The sequence below is a fragment of the Babylonia areolata genome, chromosome 20 (assembly GCF_041734735.1).
Source record: "Babylonia areolata isolate BAREFJ2019XMU chromosome 20, ASM4173473v1, whole genome shotgun sequence".
NCBI lineage: Eukaryota > Metazoa > Mollusca > Gastropoda > Neogastropoda > Buccinidae > Babylonia > Babylonia areolata.
In genome coordinates this window covers 54008548-54026458 of record NC_134895.1, presented here as the reverse complement: position 1 = coordinate 54026458, position 17911 = coordinate 54008548, and the positions used below count along the sequence as shown (strand labels likewise).

The window sequence follows — 17911 nt, the reverse complement described above, 5'->3', positions numbered from 1 at the left end:
ATCATTCGTAATAGCACAAAACCACAACACAAAATAAGACGAAAAACGAAACACACACACACACACACACACACACACACACACACACAAAATGACAGAAAACAGAAAACAGCGGGGTGGAAAGAAGAAAAAACAACACCCGCTCAAAACAACTGACAGTGGTCAAAGAGGAAAAACAAAGCAAAAAATGACGTACATAAGAAAGGGGACGCAGGAAATAAACCAACGAACAAAACAAAACAAGCCAAAGAAAGAGGAAGAAGAAGACAAAACATGGTTCATCAGCTGTCATGTTAAAATTGAACTGCAACGTTGTAAGCACAGTATAAGCTTTAAGCTTGTTGATGCTCTTTTGTCACTGATTGCATTGTAATCATGTGTATTGCTGAACAATTAAAGATGATCAAAAGCAAGAGGAGAAAAGCAAACCAACTCACGATGCCCAGCCCCACCACCAGTCCCAGCACACCCCCAGCCACCACGTCCCTCATGTGGTGCATGTTGTCAATGACGCGCGTGGCGGCCACCCACAGCCCGAACAGCGTCAGCACGGCGTAAAACGACAGCTTCAGCAGCAGCAGCTGACGCCCCGTCATCCGCCACTCAGTGTACAGCTATGCAGAAAACAACAGTTTGGGGAAATCATCATCATTACCAATATCTTTATTTAGTCGTCGTCGTCTTAGTCATCGTAATAGTAGTAGCTGTTGTTGTAATGCCCCGTCACCATCCACTCTGTGTACAGCTAAAAAAAACAACAACAAAAAACCAATAATGAAAATAAAATTAAAAAATCATTATCATCGCCAGTACTATTTTGTAGCAGTAGTCATAGTGATAGCAGTAGTGGTGGTGGTGATGGCAGCTGAAGTAGCAGCAGCAGAAGTAGTAGTAGTAGTAGTAGTAGTAGTAGCAGCAGCAACAGCACTAGTAGTAATGGTACTGGTGGTAGTTGAGGTGACTGAAGTAGCAGCAGCAGTAGTAGTAGCAGTAGCAGCAGTAGTAGTAATAGTAGTAATGGTGGTGGTGGTGGCGGAGGTGGTGGAAGTAACAGTAGTTGTAGTCGTAGCAACAGCAGTATTAATAGAAGCAGTAGTAGCAGTGGTGATGGTGGCGGTGGTTATAGTAGCAACAGCAGTACTTGCATCATTTGTATCATCATCATCATCAAAGACAGACAGACCACAACTCCAAATTTTGTTGTTTTTACATGAAATGTGACAAACGAATTCAACAAGAAACAAGTGCAGCAACGTTTGCTCTGTACCAAATTTAAGTACCAAAAAACGTGGGTGAAGACCCTCAGGCCCACCTTGCTGCTTCACGCTGCCTACCATCTTGCAAACAGGCCAACAAAAAGGTACTGAAAAACAAACCATCAAATGTCCCCATAAAAGTAGATCGGTCTAATCTGTACATATACCTTCCAACTGGCATGTGGAAAGAACAGATAAAACAACAACTTACGATCATAAAAACTGCAGTGAAGATGCCATAGGCTGCATGACCCGACGGGAATGACTGTCGAGAGTCGAGAACCATTTTTTCCTGCTCTGTGTTGGTGCATTTGTAGTCCACGATGTACCTGAAAGTCAGGAGGGTGTGCGTTTTACTTTTTCTTTTCCTCTCTGCTCCACTGACCGGGCACGCTATCCGTCTATTTCTCCCGTACACGCACAAACCTCACACTCACTGGCTGTTATTTCAGAAGAACTGATACAGGTACATACACTCACCTAACAATCAACACTTCCAACGCTCTCTCTCTCTCTCTAAGTCATCGATCTAAAACATGAATTTCAGTTTCCTACATTATTATATTTACGCCTGAATGTTGAAATCTCGGGGTCTCATTGCGGGCGTGGAGGGTGGAGGGAGGGAGAGCGGAGATTGGGAGTTCTCATTGTGTGTTGTTTAGTGACAGTGAGTGTGTGTGTGTGTGTGTGTGTGTGTGTGTGTGTGTGTGTGTGTGTGTATTTTTTGTTGTTGATATGTCTCTTGTTAATAGCTATATGTTCATGCGTGCATTCTGATGTACCCCTGGCCCCACACACCTCTATTTCTTTTTTCTTCATTTTTCTTTTTATACCTCACGGCCAGGTGGGAAAAAACGTGTATTTGCTTATTTCATTATCCTGTATAAATACAATTTTTAATTCGTTTCGTTTCGTTCTCTCTCTCTCTCTCTCTCTCTCTCTCTCTCTCCACGCCCGTCTCCTCCACTTCCACGTCCCCAACTCATCCCAAACACCCTCTCCTCCAGCACCCCACTCGATCCACACCCAACTCATCCCAAACACCCTCTCCTCCAGCACCCCACTCGATCCACACCCAACTCATCCCAAACACCCTCTCCTCCAGCACCCCACTCGATCCACACCCAACTCTTCCCAAACACCCTCTCCTCCAGCACCCCACTCGATCCACACCCAACTCTTCCCAAACACCCTCTCCTCCAGCACCCCACTCGATCCACACCCAAGCCATCATAGTCTTATCAGATGTTTACTCGATCCACACCCAACTCTTCCCAAACACCCTCTCCTCCAGCACCCCACTCGATCCACACCCAACTCTTCCCAAACACCCTCTCCTCCAGCACCCCACTCGATCCACACCCAAGCCATCATAGTCTTATCAGATTTTTTATTAACTTCGAACTAGTCTGTTTGAAATTTCTAACGCAAGAACACAACTAAGTTATATGCGTTCACATAACGAAAATGTACACTATCGATCATGAATGCAACAATTCGGTAGATAAATTCATAAGCATTCGCTTCACAAAAAAATAGAGATTATCACTCACTAACTCAACAATACAGCAGATACATTCATATGCATTCTTCTTCTTCTCCTCCCTAAACTGTGTAACTGAAAAGTCATTGAGGCGCTGCACAGAAGAACTGTTCCCAAGATTCCTCCAGGTCTGTCTGCTGTGTGTCAAAGCCTTGGTCTCTGCAGTTGGTTTCCCTATTGAGTCTGCAATGTTTTCGCTTCAGCTTTTTTTTCTTTTTCTTTTTTTTCTCGTTTTACCCCCGTCAACCTCCCTCAACAATCATTGGCATTCACACACACACACACACACACAGGCGCGCACACACACACACACACAGACGCACACACACACACACACGCCAGACCGCCACTCACTGGGTGCCGTTGCAGGTGGCCAGGTCCACGTCCGGCTTGCAGACGGCCAGGAAGTGGGGCCTGAGCTCCCCCGTGCTCAACTTGATCACGGTGACGAAGACGGTCACCACCAGGTAGCCGAAGAAGTACACGGCGTAGGCCGCCCCGACGCGGCAACACACCACCCGCCCGATACACGCCCCCCTCCGCTGCAGCGTCACGTGCTGCTCGTTCCGCACCATCGACTGCAGGCAGCTGCCCAGCTCCATGATGAGCATCTGGTGGAGAGGCAACAAGGGACATACAGCCCGAGTGAGACACGCGGAACAGAGGGGCGGACACTTGACTCTATTCCGTAAAGGTTACGACCAAAGACACTTCTTCGTTTTGGCACCTCAAGTGTGGTACATGCACGCACACTTCATCCCCCCACTGCCGCTACCCCCACCCCCGCCCCAACACACTTCGATGAGAAGAACAAGAGAAAAGAAAAAAGCGATGAAAACAAGTTGATGACAAGGAGGAATGAGGGATGGGGACGAGAGGTGCAGAAGACGTTTGTGTGTGTGTGTGTGTGTGTGTGTGTGTGTGTGTGTGTGTGTGTTCCTTTCTCTTTTTTCTTTATATACACAGGAGGAAGAGGTGATAGAATAAACGAGGCAACGACACTGCCACCATCACTGCGCCGTTGTGGACAGACGAGACAGGAACAGAAAAAAGAACAAGATTCAGACCATTAACCCCAATTGGGGCGGGGGAGGGGGGGTTCTGAAAACAGCATAATCAAGAACACAACTAGAACTGTCATAACGTTTGCATCAGTTAAGGTAAAATAAGGGTTAACATTCCTTCTTCTGCATGAAAGTGTCCTATGAAACATTGCAAAGTCTAAGGAGAACCCGTTTACTTGCAGAAAATAATCCACAAAATGAAACATACATATACTGGACATACATATATTTATCAGGTAAAAATCTTTAAAGAATATCAGAAAAATTTGGACACCCCATAATAAAACGAAATTCATCACTGATAGTAATCATGTCACTTTTATTTATTTATTTATTTTTACAAATGAGTATTCTCTGGGAATTCTACCCGCCCTGTTTCAAAAGGTAAACAGTGATCATTACATTTAAACTTGATCGACGAAATTATAACACACATACGCACGACTACTCACGCACCACCACACACACACAGCGCTCTTCAGTTACTAACCATGAGGATGGGTGCGGCGAGGACGTAGGTGATGATGAAGGCGTTGGGCACGGTGCTGGACTTGTACGGGTGCCTGATGGATGTGTCGTCACAAGAGAACCCCTGGTGCGATGGTTTGCCCAAGACGTTGATGGCCACTGTGGCGCCCATCCCTGAAACATCCATCAAACACATGACACTGATAATAATAATAATAATAATAATAATAATAATGGTACTTATATAGCGCTGAATCTTGTGCACAGACAAATCTAAGCGCTTTCGCACCAGTCATTCTCACGCACGCATAACTCTAAAACTGGAGAAACTAAAGACAAGGAAGAGGCAGGGAAGGGAGGCTATTTTGGGAAGAGGTGGGTTTTAAGGCCAGACTTGAAAGAGCTGAGTGTGGAGACTTGACGAAGCGAAAGAGGAAGTTCATTCCAATTGCAAGGTCCAGTGACAGAGAAAGAACGGCGGCCAACAGTCGAGAGTTTGAATCTGGGTATGCGTAAGTGGCGTGGATCCGAAGCTGATCGTAGTGAGCGAGATGGAGTGTGGAGGTGAAGGCAGCCACACTGATGAGTGGACAGCTTAAACGGGCTGCTCGGGTCATCATCGTCAACTAAACTGCGATGGCATTTGATCGAAAAAGAAAATTCTTAACCACAAAAACCTACAACTTGTACACAAAAGCAGCATAGCCGTCACGTCCAACCAAATCATGCTGCTTGTATTTCAGCCGTCACACCACATTAATATTGAAAAACTGATGACAGCATAGTGACAAATAGATGTAGAATGCGAGAACAAACAAGCGAGCGCTGTACACACACACACAAACACACACACACAGAGCACCGTATCATCATGGTAGGGTACGGTACAGCGCGGTATGGTATGGTACCACACCGAGCAGACAATCCCCATCCACACACGTGCGAGCACGAGCACACACATAAATGCACGCTTGTTGTGTGTCGGAAGACGGCGGGAAATGATCCTCTGTGGCACTGTTATCTCCGCATTCGCAAACGTACGTTTCATCCTGCACCCGGTCATTTCCTCCCCTCCTCACCCACCCAACGTCTGTTCCCCCACACCTCCCACCCTCATATCCGCATTGTTTCAACCACCTGTACAAACCTTTCACTTGGCAGACAGGCAGAAACAGGAAGACAGACTGGAGGACCCACAGACAGATCAAGACGGAGAGAAACGGCGTGCCAAAGAGATAAAGAGACAGGCAGGCAGCCACAGAGCGGATGAAAATGAGAATCACACACACACACACACACAGACAGAGAGAGAGACAGACAGACAGAGAGAGAAGACAGAGACAGAGAGAATGAGAGATACGGACAACGATTTTCAATATAGGACATGGCCCCTCATGAAAGGGTGATGTAAACAAACATCACAGACGTATAAATAACAACACATTAACCAACATTCCTTATTCATATACAGACATGCAGTCACTCAACTACATATTGTATATCTATAGAGACAGACAGAGAGAATGAGCGAGAAAGAGAGGGGAAAGGGAGGGGGGGAGAGGCGGTATACGGATGAAGAGAGCGCAACAGTGAAGGAGAGAGAGGAAGGAGGGGAAGGGGGTGACATTTGTTCCGCACATACCTACGTGAATGTTGGTATAACATCCTTCACATGGTTCCTAAGTAAATAGCACGCTGGCGAATCAAACTCACTCAATGATTCATCCAAAACTTACCAACGGCGGAAAGTGTGTGTTTATGACTTTCTCCACATCATCTGCCTGTCTGACACAAAGATAGTTACTGGGGTAAGCGGGGAAACGGGGGTGATGGGGTTTAGAAATTTACGAGTCTGGAATCGGCAACAACACCAACAGCAACAGTTTCTTTTCAAAGAACTCCTAGCGTGCCAGCTCGTTCGTCACATGCAGCAACCCCTAACGACAACTGTTTTTATCCCAGCGCAGTACTCTGGCGATTGTGCGTGTGCGTGCGTGCGTGTGTGTGTGTGTGTGTGTGTGTGTTTCTTTGCCTGTGTCTGTTTCAATTACTTTTTCTTTTTTTTTAATCCCCCAGAGCATTTCCATCCCCGCAAAGCATCGGTACAGTCTGAGGCACTGCGCTTTGTGATAAGGAGAGAGGATTCGGGGAGGTGGATGGCGAGTTTCGTAGTTACCAACCTTCCCTCCCTTCAACCCGACAGAGCTCCAGGCCCTCCCTCACCTCCATCCTCGCCACAAAGCATGCTATCTTGCCCCTCCCTGACAATCCTCATCCCCCCGTCCCCCATCCAGCCACCCCTCTTTCGCCCTCATTTCTTTTAGCACCCTGACTAATTATGTACAAAGAAAAACAAGGTGTTGTCAACTTCCTTTGACGTCAATGCCTTTAAAAAAATAATAATAACCCCCCCAACCCCCTCCCCTCCCCTCCCCCTCCAACAACCCATCGCTCTCGTTTCATGAAGTACTCTTGGTCAAAGGTGTTGTGAAATGACAAACAAGGTGGTTTTGTCAACATCCTTTGACGTCAATGCTTTTTTGTTTCAATAATCACCTTCGTGCCAGTCGCCAATCCAGAGAGAGAGGGGGGGAGAGAGAGAGGGGGGGAGGGAGAGAGTGGGTAGGGGCGGGAAAGTGTCAGCGCTGGTTACTGTTGTTTTAGTCCGAGAGCCGAGTCTATGTACAAGTACTAGAACGTTGTTTTCCATCATAAAGTTTTTTTCTTTGGTGATTCTGCTTCCTCAGGGTCTCTAGACTTCATATCAGTCGGGGGCCAACTTGTATCTTATGGGCATAATTTTTTCTGCTGGTTGAAATACACCAACCCCTCTCATGCAAGAATGATGACCGAGCGACTCATGGATGAGTCGACCTAGATTCGTGCAGGGGTGCTAATGCTATCAGCTTCTCTCGCAGTGATGTCACAGGCACAGAAATCTGCACAGCGCGGCCTGCTTCCCCCCTTCGTGATATATGGGCTCCACTGGTTAAGGAACGCGCGCGCTAGCAGACGATGCTTCGCCACAACACACCTCCATGTACTAAAAACAAAAGAGTTGAGCGTCAAAATACATCATCACGGAAGGTCGCACGATGTCAGAGCAGGTGTGTGAAATACAGGATATTCCCACCATCAGGCGTCTCAGCAAAACAGAAACCAAGTCCGATCATCTGACACTTGGTGATGTTGCAATTCAACGGTACACGGGAAACAAGAAACCACTTATGCCAGAAGAACACTGCCTGCGACATGTCCCATCTCTGGTCTTTCTTGCCACACGACAGGTTTCTCTCAACAGAATTGCAACTGAAGATCTGTCATTTTTCAAACAGGTACTCGGAGAAGATGCGGGACCCGAGTATGGAGGTTATAACACACAACGTGCCCGCAGTGCAGGACAACAACCCCAACCTAAGACAGATGTGGTGTACAGCCCATTCCTGGACATGATCCCATCTGAGCCAGACACCATGAAGACAGCCATGGCTGAAGCCCAGTGTCTGACACAGCTCACTGGCCAGGAATGGACAATATTCACCAGTGACCAGCAGTTGTACAAAGAACTTGTCCACATCACATGGGTTGGCAAAGAACAGTTTCAGAAGTTCATCCCAAGACTTGGTGGTATGCACATGCTGATGAGTTTTGTTGGTGCTGTGGGGTACCCGATGGGAGGAAGCAGCATTGAAGACATACTTGGTTCAGCATTTGTGGGGGTGCCAAAAATGTTGACAGGGAAAAAATACCCACAAAATGTGAGAGCACTGAGACTTCTTGTTGAGGAGTTACTACGACCCATTCTCTCCAACACTGACGTGCACACCATGGCTGAACTTACGCAACGTCTCATGACCAAAAGCACCCAGAGTAAAAACGCAAGACTTTGGGTTGAGTGCCTCATTGACCCAGTGTTCATTATGATGGCCTTTGTTCGGGCTGAGAGAGAAGCTGACTGGACTCTTCACTTGTTTGCTGTGGAAAAGATGCTCCCCTACTTCTTTGCCTCTGGAGACGTCAACTATGCTCGCTACGGTCTGTACTACCTCCGATCCATGCAGCGCCTACATCCAGCCGTCCTGAAGAGATTCATGGCTGGGGAACATGTCATGCACCATCAAGACGGCCTGTGGAATAGAGTTTGGTCAGATCTCTTCATTGAGACGACCTACATGCGCTATGGCCATGGGCCTTCAGGAATCATAGGCTCCACTCTCAATGAATCCACCCTTGCCATCTGGGCCTTTTCAAAAAGTACGCTGACCCAGCTATTGAACGACCTCCAGGAAATCAAAGAAGGGGATGTTCAGACAGTTGTCAACACACACAAAGAAGAGCGTCACACACGCATCAAGGAGGATGCTGCTGACCGAGCAAAGATTCGAGAGACATTGTCTACCTGCATTGACATCCTGGACACCAGCAAACATCCTGACACAGGCCTCATCAACGTGTTTTCTGGCTGTGTCATTGATGACCCAACTGTCAATGTCCATGAGACAGTAGAGATTGGTGCTGCAGAACAACAGGCGTTTGAGGGCGGATGGCCTGCCAGTTTCCATCTCAAGCTCACAAAGAAAGTGAAGAACATGGCTGCAGTCATGAAAGTGACTGCAAAACATGCTAAAGTGGACACTGCTATTGACACTGAGTTCATATATGCACGCGTTCTTGCCATTATGGCGACTTCCAGGGAACCCATTTCCATTGAGACTTTGTTTTCCCATGAACTAGCTCTTCAATCTACAGCCCTTTTTGATGAGAATGGTGACATGAGGACAACTAGCAAGGCTGCTCTGAAGAACAAAATACAGATTCTGTCTGGTGTTCGCAACCAAGAACCTCCCACTGTTGTCATCCTGGATGGCTGTGCAATTTTGTGGACAGTACCTTGGCCTGCAGCTCCAGTTAAAGTCTCGGCTTTCATCACAGCCGCAGTTGCCACCATTTTGCGACGAGTTCAGGCAGCACCAGTGTCACATGTGGTCTTCGACAGATACTACAAACTGAGCACAAAATCATGCTGTCGAACCGCCCGTCAGAAGGGGACTAGTCGTGTGTACAACCTGACTGAAGAGTCGCCTCTGCCACAGCAAAGTGTCATGCTGAAAGTCACAGCCAACAAGGAACAACTGATACAAATGATCGTACATCGGCTTTGCAGCATGCAGCCTCCACCAGGAACAGATGTTGTCATCACTGGGCCAGACCCACACCCCATACACATGGGGTCTGGACTTCAGCAAGACCCTCTGTATCATGAAGAAGCTGATGTGCTGATGGCGTTTCATGTCATCAACGAATCGTCATTAGGACAGAGGAACATCAGGGTTGTTTCTGATGACACCGATGTACTCATCATCTTGGCACATCATCTCCACATGAAGACCAAAGGACTGTCCCAAAATATGACTCTGTCCATCGAGTCGTGCACATCCACACATAATGTCATAAGCGTCAACGACGTTATCAGACAGCATGCAACCATAATGCCTAATCTGCTGGCAGCTCATGCACTGACTGGTTGTGACAGTTTCTTCCTTTGCTGGAATTGGAAAGATGACAGTCCTCAAGAAGCTTGAAGTATTCTCTGGTGAACTGAAGCTTGGGAAGATGTCTGTACCTTTCCAGGAAATCTCTGAGTCATGCCTTCAGTTCACTAATCTGCTCTATGGGGACGAGTCAGGGGCCAATCTGAACACCGTTCGAGCCAACATTTTCAGGAAGAGGATTGCTGGAAAGAGACACATTCCCCCAAAACTGAGTAGCCTTCCTCCGACAATGGCAAGTTTTCAGGCCCACATCAAACGAGCACATTTTCAGGCTGTGGCAAGCGGCAGGGGAGCCATCTCCTCCTGATCTGGATCCTGTTGAGTACGGATGGCAGCTACACCAGTTAACACTCCACCCAGCCCTTGGACTTGATGCTCAGCTGCCAGCTCCTGATGAAATTCTCAATTTGGTCAGATGCAGCTGTAAAACTGGGTGCAGCACAGTACAGTGCACCTGCACCAAAATGTCTGTTACATGTACAGCACTTTGCAAATGCAGAGGAACAATTGCCTGCAATAATCCAATGACTGTCATTGCCCCGCCCTACTGTGAGGATACATGACCTGTCTTCAGACGCCCTTCAGCCACTATTGATGTGAGAACTAGCAGCAGACACTGGTGAGTGTTCCAGTGTTTTCTCCCTGTTAAACAATTTAAGTGATTTTAATACAACGGTTTCAAGTGTTTTGCGGATCAGCACATTATATGAAAACTAGATGGCGGCCATCTTTATTTCTCTAAAGTAGCCATTTTATCGAATTTTTGATGTGTATTTCATCAAGTGTGATTACTTTTCTTTCATTGCATGCTATTTATAAGTTTGTACATTTTTTATGTCTTTAAATGCATGATACCCATCACAACATCTTTCACTCTAATTCAATTGCGGCCATCTTGGATTTTCACTTTTAGACAATAATGCCCAAAGTTTAGCGTCTGGCCTCCATTAGATTTGAAATCAGCAATGAAAACTCAGTTAGAATCGCCAAAGAAAAAAACTTTATGACGCAAAACAAGCTTTTTCAGCGGGCGCTTGGACTATTTCCCACCTTTGCTTCCTCACTGGTAATCAAAGGACGGCCGTCCACAGTAACCTTGATTTGACAACACGAGTCCAAGCCCTAAGGGCTATCGGTGACTAAATGACATCTACTTTTCTCCCACTGGAAGTGAAGTTCAATGGTGCGTGAAAATTTTCACTACCGCCTGTCAGGATGACCTTTTTCCTTCTTTTTTTATTATTATTTTTTTTTTTTTGTTTATTACCTTCGGTGTTCGTCGCTCAGGTGAACAGGCAAAACTTCAATCAAAACAATACATTAGAAAATTGATTGTTGACAACTAATGTAATAATGATGATTGCAGTAAGCGATAAATGAAAATGTGTTCTTTTATGTTGATGTGTTGCTATTCGTTATTAGCGATTAAACAACAGTGTGCTCGTCTCGGTATTCTTGGAAAAAAAAGCCAGTTATTGCTGTTTGTTTTTCTTTTCTACTTTTCTTCTTCCTAATCTTTAAACGCTTCATATTGTCACCTTTCAACTCGACATTTCGTAAAGGTCACAGGAATCGGCGTTCGTGGAAAGTATTATTATTGTTCATTTCATGCCGAGTTCCTGGGGAAATGCCGATTTGGATGTCGCCTTCATCATTTCAGCAACTGTCACTGCGATCCTGTAACTGTGACCTTTACGGTGAAAGGTCATTCAAAAGGGTGTGTAGCCTGTATGATCCCCGTCGCTCAGTCTTCATACCAGACTGGGTGCCCTTTGTGTCCGCTCTGCCTGAGAAATCCAACCTGAATTACACTTCAATCCATCCCCGCTCAACCCTCTCTCTCTCTTCTCGCTCATGCATGCAAACACCAACAACTTTACTACAAACACTACTCTCCTATCCTTGGTAACAAATGTCAACCCCATAGCCTTGGCTTAGCTATTGTCGACAACAGCGTACTGCATGATTAAGAATCATATTTCTGAATGTCACACTCACTGAGTGTGCCAATGACACTGGAATGAAAGTAAGAACAATGGTACTATACAGAGTGAATGACAGACAGAGAAAGAGACAGAGATAGACAAAAGGAATGAGATATACAATGAAAGACAGAGAACAGAGATAAAGACAGAAACACAGAGAGGGTGGCAGGGAGAGAGGGGTAGAGTATGGAAGACGGGTATTTTAAAGTAAAGTTAAACGAACGAGTAAACAAGTAATTTGGCTTCCAGTTCCTGCCATCACTGAGAAATGCTGAAAACGAGAGAGAGAAAATGAGAGACAGGCAGACAGACAGTGAACAAATATACATCTGAGTGCTCACAACCCCCTCCGTACACCACATCCAACACACTCCCCCCCCCCCCCCTTTCCATCACTTAACGACACCAAAGCATGTGGGCTCTCCACTTTGAAGCCAGCGCAGTTGAGAGCAGCACAGTCCCTCCCATCACTCTTCGCCTCCCAAGTGGACTTCAAGAGAGCGTTTGCCAACAACAGTCGCGCGTCTGTTCCTCTCAAAGTAGCTGGTGCCAAGTTTAGCTGGGGTGCTGGGGACCAGAATTACTGTGTAGGTGGTGAAACGGAGAAAGTGGAACAGAACGAAGGAAAGCAACGACATGGCAGTGAAGAAAACAAGAGCAGAAAAACAGCTCCTCTCTCACAACAGAGATTTTTCATAGATGTTTCACAGAAACATGAGATGGATAGGTGGATGGGTGGGGATTTAAACCCCGGCCTTCAGAGAACAGCAACTGGTGTCCATTTGAATGCTCTTTAAAGGAGCCATATTGTTAAATATGACATGGCTCACGTTTCGTGCTTTGCAGACTCAGAATGAACCATCCTCCAGCGTTCGGACAAATCCATATACGCTACACCACATCTGCCAAGCAGATGCCTGACCAGCAGCGTAACCCAACGCGCTTAGTCAGGCCTTGAGAAAAAAAAGGAAGATAATAATAATAATAACAATACTAATAATCATCATCAAAAAATAATAAAAAGACAATAATGATGATAAAAAAACAACAACAAATAAGCAAATAAATGTAAAACATACAGACACACATACACACACATGCATAACAGATACGCAACAAACATGTAGTTTCACAGATATGAAAGCACATACAAATACACATAAACGTACACGAGGCCCCGACACACACACACACCATCCCCTAAATTACCCTGCCCCCACCCCCACCCACCCCCCACACACACTCATTCCTAGGCTATGTATAGCAGCTTCCACGGCACACACACACACACACGTCCATACCCCCCCTCCCCCCACTCACACCCCCACAAATATATATATATATATATTATACACACACACACACACACACACACACACACACACACATACATGCACACCCACACGTTCCAGTATTCCGTTGCTCCCACAATAGACATGCATACACTCACACCTCATCGCGCGCGCGCATGTGAACAGAGCTCTCCGTCCTGACATGTGTACACTTACACACTCGTGCACGCACAAACGTACACAAACACACACAACGCGCACTCGCGCACACATACACAGACACAGAGGCTGCCACTGATTGGCCGCAAGAGGGGTGGGAAAATATCTCTGATGCCAGGAACGTGCCGTCTAGCGTGTTGCTCAGTCTACTGTTTTCCTTCCATTCTTTTGTTTCTTTCAGGTCTTGTAGTTAGCATACTAGCTGGATTGTGTCTTCTGCTCGCCCCATCCATGATCTTTCTCGTCCTAGACGGCCGCCTTTTGGTTCCTTGACTGCATCATGCAGTGGGTTTGGGTTTTTTTCTAATGCTCTGAAGTAGGTCTTAACCTGTTCCAATTTTTTTTCTGGCCTGCATTGAAGGAAGTTCAAGCAGGTGTCGCATTGTTTCCGCAGGCATGTCTCTTGTTGTTCCAAGGATCAGCCTCATAGCTTCATTTTGTACTCTTTCTAATTTTAGGAGGCTGCTTTGAGACGGTGTTGTTAGCCCAAATCCGTAGTCGATCACACTGAGACCGAGTGACTGATACAGCAGGAAGAGGTGGCGTTGTTCAATACCTTTGGTTGCCATTGCCTTTAAGACTGAAAGACCCTTTTTGCATTTGAGAACAGTATTTTCCGTATGTTTTCTGTAAGGTCAGCATCCTGTCGAACTGTATTCCTAGGTTGTTTCTGGACGGCTGTAGTTCTTTCTTGAGCATCTTTCGAGTTTTGAAGACCAGGCCATCATCCGCAAGAGTAAGCACCCGAGCTATTCCATTGTTGTTTAAGTCTGCAGGGCCTTTCGTGCAGACATTATAGAGGACAGGAGAGAGCGGAGACCTTTGTGGCAGTTCCATGGAACGTTTAGAAAGTGCAGACATCCAATCTCCGAGGTGTAGGACGACAGTTCTTTCCTGAGGCGCTGCTGCTATCCATCTTGTCAGTGTCAAACTTACTCCATACTTTAGTAGCAGCACCATGAGGTGCGCAAACTGGACTTTTTTTCTTTTCTTTTTTTTTTTTTTTGTAAGCATCTTCAAGGTCGGTTGCTACTGCAAGTGTTTCTTCTCTTCTTTGAAATCCTTCATATACCTTATATGCGAAAGCAGCCGCATTTTCCCGTGTAGACTTACCTGTTCTGTAACCACCTTGATATGAAGGGAGAATGCGCCTCTGTTCAAGATCCCTTGCAAGTTTCCTGGCTATCATGCGTTCCATGAGCTTTCCAGCAGTGTTTTGCATGGTTAGGATTCGGTAGCCGCTTACCTGACGATGGTCATTTCCTGGTTTTTAAGAAGCTGTGTGTCCAGTCCTCCAGCACATGTCCATTGTGGAAACTGTTTTGATACAGATTGAAAGTTTGCTTCTGTCTTCTTCCGATAGCTCCTTGATATCCGAGTAGCGAACTTTGGGCCAGGAACCGATTCTTTCTTGCACCTAGCTATATAAATTGCTTCGTTTAGATCATCTATTGTCAAGTCATCATCAGATCCAGTCAGCAAAAGCTTTCGGTTCAACTCCACAACATATTTCTTTTTTCATCTACGTTTCTTTGATCACACTGTTGTATGAACCGTTTGAGCATGGCGGATCCTTTTTCTTCATTTATCTTAAACTTGGTTGCATCAGTATCTAACATATCTGGGGTTGTTGTTGTGCACGTTTTCCCTTCCATGCAACGATAAAATTGCCAGAACTCTGTCAATGTTGTGTCATAACTTAGAAAGGAAGTTGAAAAGAAAGTATGAGAGAACGAAAGATGAAAAGAAAGTTAAAGGCAACGAGACTGGGAAGAAGAAACACAGACAGACAGACAACCAGACAGACAGACACACACACACACACACACAACAAGCACTCTCCGACTCAAAAAAACAAAAACTCAAATACCAAAATTTAACAACAGCACACCCTCACAATTACCTACACCCGCCCCCTTCCTCCCACAAACAAGACAAACCATCACTGCCTCTCACCGCGGAGGCCCTATGGGGCAGTTCCAATCTGCCCATCAGATCGATCTTCAAAGGGGGCCAGGAAAGGTCAATATTGCCCTTCCCACCGCAAACCCTGGGCTAAACCCGTAACAAATGGGGTTCGGTGGGGTTATCAAGTTGGCTGACCGAAGTGAAGGGCCTACTTAAGCGTGTGGTCAGCGCAGACCACGTGTTGACTCTACCCCCCACAACTCGCTAAAACGGTTAGCGCTTGGGCCAGACAGGGGCCGTGACTGGGGCGTTTGCTGGTTTTGTTTGTTTGGTGGCTGACGGTGACCTACCCGCGTCAGTGCCACTGCGGCGGCAGTAGTAGTCGTAAGTGTTGTTGCCGTCGTTGTAGTAATAGCAGGGCAGGGGTAATCAGCGCCAAGAATGAGTGTCAAGATTTTTGACTCACTTGTATAAACAATAACCCTGTGTGTGTGTGTGTGTGTGTGTGTTCGCGCGCGTGTGTGTATGCGCGCGCGCGCGCGTGTGTGTGTGTACATGGTAAACTCTAACATGGTCATTTTCTCTGGGAACACTTTGCCAATAGCAAATTTAGATTAAATATAATGGGGGAAAAATCTTCAGTCATAACAATAAGAGGTTGTAAGTCTTCCGGATTAAGCCGTATTTCCGGAACCTCAACGGTATATTAATTTTTCGTTGAGGATCCAAATTCAGAAAATCACAGTTTATGATTTGGTTTGAAGAAGGCCTGACCTCGTTTTTCTTGTTCGCAATTAAAAGAACAGAAACACAAATTCTGGAGAGAGAGAGAGAGAGAGAGAGAGAGAGAGAGAGAGAGAGAGAGAGAGAGAGAGAGAGAGAGAGAGAACAATCAGAATGGTCATTTTATTCTTTGGGTCTCCAACACGAGAAGTCTTAGATAAAACTTTTTTTTAATTAAATATTAATTAACACCACCCTGATCTGCGTCAACAATGACGCACACCGGCACGAATCAAACTATGTACTTTATTAAGCTTAAACGTTCCGAAGAAGGATATTTTAACTCTCTCCATACGGACGGCGAAATAGACGACGTTAACAGCGTTTCACCCCAATTACAACCATCAAAATATTACAAGCGGAAGGCTCTTACACTGAAGAGGTGAATGCTGACAAAGAATACCACAATTCTGACGACGGAAGCTAAAGGTTGGGTCATAGAGACACCCACTGGACATCCGAGGGGTCTGTGTAGGGGAGAAGAGAGGACTGGCCGTACTGAGTGAGTTAGGAGAGAAAAAAAGATGAAAGAAAAAAAGCATCCACTAACTCGAGGCAAACCAGGACGCGGTAAAGCGTTCCAAGTCAGTATTCTCAAACTGCCACTCACTTCAACACTCCCTTTCAACACCCCTTGTATCTTTGATGATGAAGATCTTGGCCAGTACTGAAAGTAAGCGAGAGTCAACGTATGCTCGAGTGGTTAAAGTTTGACTGGCTGGCAGATTGATTGATGGGTTGATTGAGCAGGACCGAGTCCGTGAGTGAGTGACTAATCGAGTGAGAGAATGGTGATAAGAGTACGCAACTGAGTAAGTCAGTGACAGACAAAGGAGATACTGCTCATGTATTCACTTAGAGAATAATTGTAGCTTTCAATCACCATAGACACTAAAGAAATGCGTAGTTATGAATATACAAACCTGTCTTTTTACGAATCTGACGCTACTACTAAGATTGTCCCCTTGTGGAGAAAACGTGTTCACGAAACGGAAAGTTGATATTTCTTTTCCAGTCCAACATTTATTGTTATGTTGGTGCTTCATCTGTGAGAGGCTTTGTATCCACACAATCTTTACTATATCACAGTCGTAACATTTAAGAAATGAAGTCACCCAGCCAAATATTAACAGTAACCACTGAAACAGTGAGAGCGTGTTTTTAGCAAAAGGTATGATCAGTTAATTGTCTGTATGTTTGGCTGGCCATTTGTCTTGACCTGTTATTATTTTAGTACCGAGTGGCAGTTATACGACGGTAGGAAGAATTTCCTATGGAAGTTATTTGTATTTGTATTTCTTTTTATCATAACAGATTTCTCTGTGTGAAATTCAGGCTGCTCTCCCCAGGGAGAGCGCGTCGCTACACTACAGCGCCACCCATTTTTTGTATTTTTTCCTGCATGCAGTTTTATTTGTTTTTCCCATCGAAGTGGAGTTTTCTACAGGACTTTGCCAGGAACAACCCTTTTGTTGCCGTCGGTTCTTTTACGTGCACTAAGTGCATGCTGCACATGGGACTCGGTTTATCGTCTCATCCGAATGACTAGCGTCCAGACCACCACTCAAGGTCTAGTGGAGGGGGAGAAAATATCGGCGGCTGAGCCGTGATTCGAACCAGCGCGCTCAGACTCTCTTGCTTCCCAGGCGGACGCGTTGCCTCTCGGCCATCACTCCACCTATTTTGTTGAAATGACGAATAATATCAGCATCCATTCAGACGTTATATTTTTGCACTCATAGTAGTCACAATATCAATACTGCTACTATTAAATCTATGATTAAAATTATGAATGCTTCACAACAAAACGAACAATCTGTTACATGGAGACCTGCACTGTA

The 17911-nt window shown here is 45.7% G+C and overlaps 1 protein-coding gene across 8 annotated transcripts in view; it reads right to left on the bottom strand.

Annotated features, from left to right (window-relative positions):
• The window catches only part of LOC143294735 (phospholipid phosphatase 1-like), a 58962-nt gene that overhangs the window by 4970 nt on the left and 36081 nt on the right, over positions 1–17911 (bottom strand). For 6 of the 8 annotated variants that reach the window (XM_076606186.1, XM_076606185.1, XM_076606184.1 and 3 more), the window contains exons 4-7: positions 4354–4505; positions 3154–3410; positions 1468–1585; positions 438–614 (exon numbers count right to left, since the gene is read on the bottom strand). In XM_076606186.1, the coding sequence (XP_076462301.1) occupies positions 438–614; positions 1468–1585; positions 3154–3410; positions 4354–4505 (704 nt within the window). Of the gene's footprint in view, positions 1–437; positions 615–1467; positions 1586–3153; positions 3411–4353; positions 4506–4725; positions 5055–5193; positions 5312–17911 lie in introns of those variants that run through there. The other 2 variants (XM_076606189.1, XM_076606182.1) reach the window with 2 other exon arrangements.